Source organism: Rhopalosiphum padi, chromosome 3, assembly GCF_020882245.1.
Source record: "Rhopalosiphum padi isolate XX-2018 chromosome 3, ASM2088224v1, whole genome shotgun sequence".
Classification (NCBI taxonomy): domain Eukaryota; kingdom Metazoa; phylum Arthropoda; class Insecta; order Hemiptera; family Aphididae; genus Rhopalosiphum; species Rhopalosiphum padi.
Window position 1 is genome coordinate 62,291,477 of NC_083599.1, and position 6,260 is coordinate 62,297,736.

General features: G+C 23.3%; 1 protein-coding gene across 1 annotated transcript; it reads right to left on the minus strand.

The window, feature by feature from the left end:
• Positions 1-251: 251 nt before the first annotated feature.
• Positions 252-3,871, minus strand: LOC132926294 (uncharacterized). Its single transcript, XM_060990641.1, has 4 exons — positions 3,270-3,871; positions 846-914; positions 701-778; positions 252-624 (listed from the first exon to the last, which is right to left on the minus strand). The coding sequence occupies exons 1-4, from the start codon at positions 3,321-3,323 to the stop codon at positions 505-507; spliced, it is 321 nt and encodes a 106-aa protein (XP_060846624.1). The 5' UTR covers positions 3,324-3,871; the 3' UTR covers positions 252-504.
• Positions 3,872-6,260: the final 2,389 nt, after the last annotated feature.

Below are 6,260 nucleotides of genomic sequence, written 5' to 3' on the forward strand. Positions count from 1 at the left end.
ATATGTATTATGAAGGGTTTATTTTGTTTAAACTCTTAGATAAAATATAAATTCAAAAATTATTTTTGGATATTTTACATTGATATGCATGTTTATATTTAATTGTATAAGTAGGTAAATATTACAAAAAAATAGTTTCATTGAATTATTTTATATAGTTTAAAAATAAAATATTGTAAAAGATATTATTTAGTATTAATTATTAATATATAATAATTGCTAATAATTATTATTAACATAAAAAAGGCAATTGAATGTATACATTAATACTATTATAATATTTTTAGATTTAAAAAGAAACTAAAGTTAGAAAAATAAATAGAACATGGTAAATCAGTGATTTATATTTACAAAAATGTCAATACATAAATTGTTAATTTTGAAAACATAATAATTCGAAAATAATGTACATAATAATTACTTACATATTTAAAGAATTTTTTAACGTAACATAAAAAGCCTTTATGGAATTTATTTCATATTGTATAACTATAAATTCAAATTCTAAAGATCTTTTAGATCATTACAAATATCTTGCAAAAACATAGTTAACCCTTGTAATTCAATAATTTGTTGTTTTCTTCTTTTTTCAATTCTCTCATAATATTTGTTATTGTATCTTATCTGCAATTAAGATGAGATGATTAATATAATATTAAGGAAATCATTATATAGATACTTATAATTTAAATAACCTTACCATTTTTTCTACTAAATTGATTAAATAAAATATTGATTGAAAATCGGTTTCAATATTATGATGATCCTGTTTTGGAATCTGGAAAAATTATTTAAAAATTTTATTTTGTAATTTAATATTTATTATGAAACATTAAGAGTCTTACGTTATTTTGGGTTTTATATTTCAAAGCTCTTATTTCTTTATTGGTAGTGCTGTTACTATTGGAATTTGACTGTAATACAAATTACATATAATAAAAGGTATTAACATAGATTAAATAAACTTAATAATTAATTAAATATATTTAATCTATGGTATTAACAAGTAGATATATTTTTAAGCACATTTAAAATTAATCATACAAATGTCAAAGAATGAGGATTATTTATTCAATTGATGTAAATTCTATCTAATTCATATTTTTATTTGATTTCCGATAAATTATATATTTAGATAACTATTGGGATGAAATAACAGAAAAGTTTGTTTTTTATTAAAATTGAAATAATAAATAATAAATTATAATTAATGAGCAATAAATACGTAAGAAGTGATTGGTTTATTATAAATAGGGCACGGTTGTTGTTGCATTTGCAACTTTTTTTCCTACTTTTTCAATTAATTGCTAAGTAAGTTTAAAATGCGTGTCATGCAAGTACGAACTAAAATCTAAAAGTTTTAAGTGCAATTTTTTTCAATTTTTGGTTAGGTTTTGTAGAATTTTTCATTTTTAAAAAATGTTAACAATTTTAAACGGTTTTATACAAATGTCATGAAATAAAATTGTCAAATTGCTTTAATCCTGAAGTACATAATGTAATATGTATTGATATAAATTTCAGTTTAAAAGACTTATTGACTATTGTCTATTGATTTTATTGTATATTTGTATATGTATAGTTGAAACGATAGTTTGATTAATTTTTGAATGGTATCGGTTTCGTTATACTGCGATTTTCGTATTTGCAATGCGTACAGATAATATTATATATTTAAGTATTTAATACAAAAATAATTTACGGTTTAATGCAACAATATTTTTTAAGTACCTAATATATATATATATATTATTTATAATTTTTTACTAATTAGTCAGTGATATATAAAATATACAATAAGCTAATGCATTAATGATAAATAGTGATAAATGTAATTTTTGGTATATTTTAGTGCAATATTTTTTATAATTTTACTGCTATCAATTTTACTAGTTTTTTAGTACTACAACATCCGTGCACTAAATTTATAAATAATAATAATTTAAGTAATAATTTACAATGAAATAATAAAAATACTAAGTACTAATAAGAATTATGAATATTTACTAAAAGTTGGTATACATTTTTATAAATATACCTATACTCACATTGACCATACAAATTTAAATTTTAAATATGAGATAACAAATTAAGTAGTTATAGTTTAAAATGTTCGAATACTTCTAGCAACATATTTTTTGAACTATTCACTCAACCATCTCTTATTCAATAATATCTTCTATACCTAATTCATACTTATTTTTAATAAATATATCTATTGAATATTGATGGTTAAAAGGCCATATGTCGTAATCAGCAGAAACATAGTTTTACAAGATATACAATTAAAATAGGATACCTATCTACATATTTACTTGTTACACTAACCGATTAACATAATTGATTTTAATAAGTTGTTATTTATTTTAAATAAGCATTATTTATTACGCGATACTTTCATGAATCATTATTATTAAGAATTGTTGGAAATTATTAATAAGTAATAATATAATCAAAATTTTTAATCTTTATTTAAGACCGATTTGAGGATTACACTATTTGACGAAATAGGTATATTAATAATAGATATGCATTACCTGTCTATAGAATATAGATTAGAGGTCGGGAACTTGCGGCTCCGGAGCCGCATGTGGACTCTTTAACATGCAACCTGCGGCTCTTTGGATAATTATCAATCGAGATCCGTAAAATATAAATTATATTATTCCTGCGTTATTATAGTGATAAATAAAGTTTTTCTATATTTTCTAAATTTAAGACGTATTATTATGTTTTTATTGCCTACTATTTTCTCAATGAAATAATAATACTATCTTTATTCTAATATATGTACTAATAAAGTAATAATTTATACACCACAATTAAAAAAAAGGTTGTTCAAACCTGTGCGGCTCCCTGGATATCATAGTTTTGTAATTTTTGAAAAAATGGCTCTTTCCTACGAAAAGGTTCCCGACCCCTGAGTATAGATCTATAATAGTGATGGAATATACACATAAAATCGTTTGATTATGAAAAATCCAATTTCGCCAAAATTTAAGTAAAAATCGCAGACGCTTATGAAAATTATTTTTGGAATTGCATTAAACTTTTTCTATAATTTATTCTTGCAAGAAAAATGTATAATTATAATTTAAAAAGGTAGCAAAATGAAAATTTTTTAAAATAAATTATAGGTAGGTACCTATTTATTTAATGATTTTACTTTAAAAAGATGATATTTTTTTACAATTCGAACTACGTTATAAACACAAAAATAAAAAAATATTTGTAAATAAATAATTAATATTATGAATTTAGTACTTTACCTCGAGCATTATCCATTTATATTCTGGAATGTATTCTGCGTTGAATATCACCATTTTAGCATCCCCTTTTGTCGAATCTATTTATTATGTAAAAACAATAGTAGGCAGGTCGGGCTAGATACAACAATATTATTGATTAATTGTATTAAGCGTATCGGCGTAGGTATCTACTTCACTACAGCGTTTGTGTCATTTGGTTTTTGATATTATGCTCTCAAAGACACGAGTAAACGAACTGTAGACGGTGTAGAACGGTTTTAAAATAACTATATATTATATACTATTTGGTGAGAAATAGAGATCTATAATTAAACCTCCATGAAGCCCAACCCTTCTTACATTGCAACTTTATTTCTCCAGTTGGCTTCTAAACTATAGGAAAAATTATTACAAACACCGTTCACCGTGTTTAAAAATATACTTAGCAGCACCTACACATAACATCCCGTTTTATTTGTATATAATATTACATGAAACTATCATCTCTGTTATTAGTTATTTTAATTAACTGTTCGGTACACTATATACATCCGGCAACTCAAAAAAAAATATCTCGAAATATGATGACTGTAATGCCATTAGCCATTATAATATCATAATTTAATTTAAAAGGTACTTCAAAAATAATGTCAAAAACCTGTTTGTCTTTTTATAATTGTATATTCACAATTATATAATATATATATAATTGTGTTAGGATCGATTATTTAAAAATAAAAGTGCTTTATCGCTATACAGTGTCTATTTATTATGTACAAATACCTAAAAATTGCAATAGGATTATAATATTGATGTACGACGATTCAATTTTTTTTATGTTTTTCGATTATAGTTTAACAATTATTTCAGTATAAGCAGTTAACAATTCCAGCGTTTAACTCAACTACAACTAAATAGTACCAAATCTTAATTCAACAAATATTATTTAATTTGATCCAGAGAATAAACTTTTAGATGCTTGTAGTATTGTAACTATTTGTAACACATTTTTGTTTTTTTTTTGAATTCAACGTTATAGATATACGAAAACGATCTTGACTTCTGAGTGGAGACGCTCTACTACTCTACCAGGTAGCCATCAACCTATATTACTAAATACTAATGTTATAACTTATAATACTGAATGTTTCATATTATGTTTTAGATTCGTATTAGTCGTGTGGTGACTGGTGAATGTATAAATTTTATGATGATGTGTGGTTTTTTTTGTGTATGTATACACGATAATTTGTTGTATAAATCCTTAGATTTTCAATTTTGAGGGAGATTTTTGGATAGAAAATTGGGTTTAGTTTGTACTTCGAAGAGGTCAAAAATAAAAATTGCCAGTATTTTTTCTATATAATTGGCAAACACTAACTAAAAATTAATGTAAAACAAAAATGATGAAGCGAAACCAGTTTTTAACAAAATCGATTGTCACGATTAGGCGTAATTCAAAAACTAATTACTGTAAATAAACTGAAGCTATTTCTAGACATTTCATGTACACTTTCCATTTTTTATTTTAAATTCTGATGAAAAATTATTCGCTGGGTAAAAATGTTTGACAATTTAATACAAGGTTCTTCATAAATTGTGCTTTACTTATTAAAATTATCGAATGTTTAAAATCATAAAATTTTTAAATTTTAATAAAATTCGTGTAATATTGAACATTTTTAAATTGTTATAGAAATTCATAAAAAATTTTATTTTTATATTTTAGAATTGAAAATATAGTACAAAGTTCTTTAGAAAATGTTAAACATGTTAAAAAAATTTCTACCAGAATTTCAAATTAATTTTTATGATAATGCATATTTATCTGTAAAATATCTATTTTTCATTAAACATTTTCCGATATTTTGTTGTAATTTATTTAAAAACGAATAACCGTTGATACTTGAAATTTTTACCATTAAATGTTTGTAATGTTTGTATGATCATTTTGTATAGATATATGATAAAGTTTTAAAAAGGCAATTGGATACCGTTCTGCTGAACATTAGTTATCGAGTAGGTCACTGTTGTGGGTGTTTTAAATTGTAATTCAATAATACAGCATTATAATTATTATAATGTATACAAAAAATGATTTTGAGCGGAGATTAGTCTGTTAGCATTAATTATTATACTTCATGATACCTTAAATAAGACATTTATTTTATTTTTAGTGCTATGGTAAAATGATTTAATTTTTCCGAAAATATTGTATTTATTATATTATTAGTACTTAATTATTATTGATATACCATCATATTATATTATTGTTGTTAACTTTTGAGCTAATAATACATTATAGTACCTTACAGGCTTACGGCTTACTGAAAATACACTAAAACTGTATGAATACTGAATAGAGGTTTAGTATAAATAGAAAATATCTTAAAATGAATTTATTAATATTATTTATATATTATTATTTTTATTAATATTTTGAAAATTGCATTGGGTATAGTAAAATTCATAATAATAAATAATGTTATTGAATTAAAAAGATAATTAATATCTTTATTCATCATTAGCATATGTGATTTCGTCTATTTAATAACTAACAATATAATAATATGTAAAGAATAAATCTATTTGTATATTTTTTAGATTTTTTTTAGGTCCAGTACAAACTATATTTTTGAGGAACATAACTTTGTAAAAAATAATACTTTCAATTTTATATTTTCCATTAGGCACTTCAAGGAGCCATTGATCGTGTTTGCGGACCGTGGAATCCCAATTGAGAATCACTGACATAGACTGTCGAAGCCTCAATGGCACAATCTATATTATTATGTAGCATTCAAATATGTAATGTATAATATTATTTTTTCAACGACTAATAAAGGTACTTACCACTAATCAATGTCAAGTGGAGTATTATATATTTATACAATATAAGGGGAACTGTGAAACCAAGGAGGGCATCTGGCTACGGTGCGGTGGCATAATATGACCCATATTGAAATGTTAGATTCAATTTAAATTTCCACATACACAGTAATAATCGTTAAT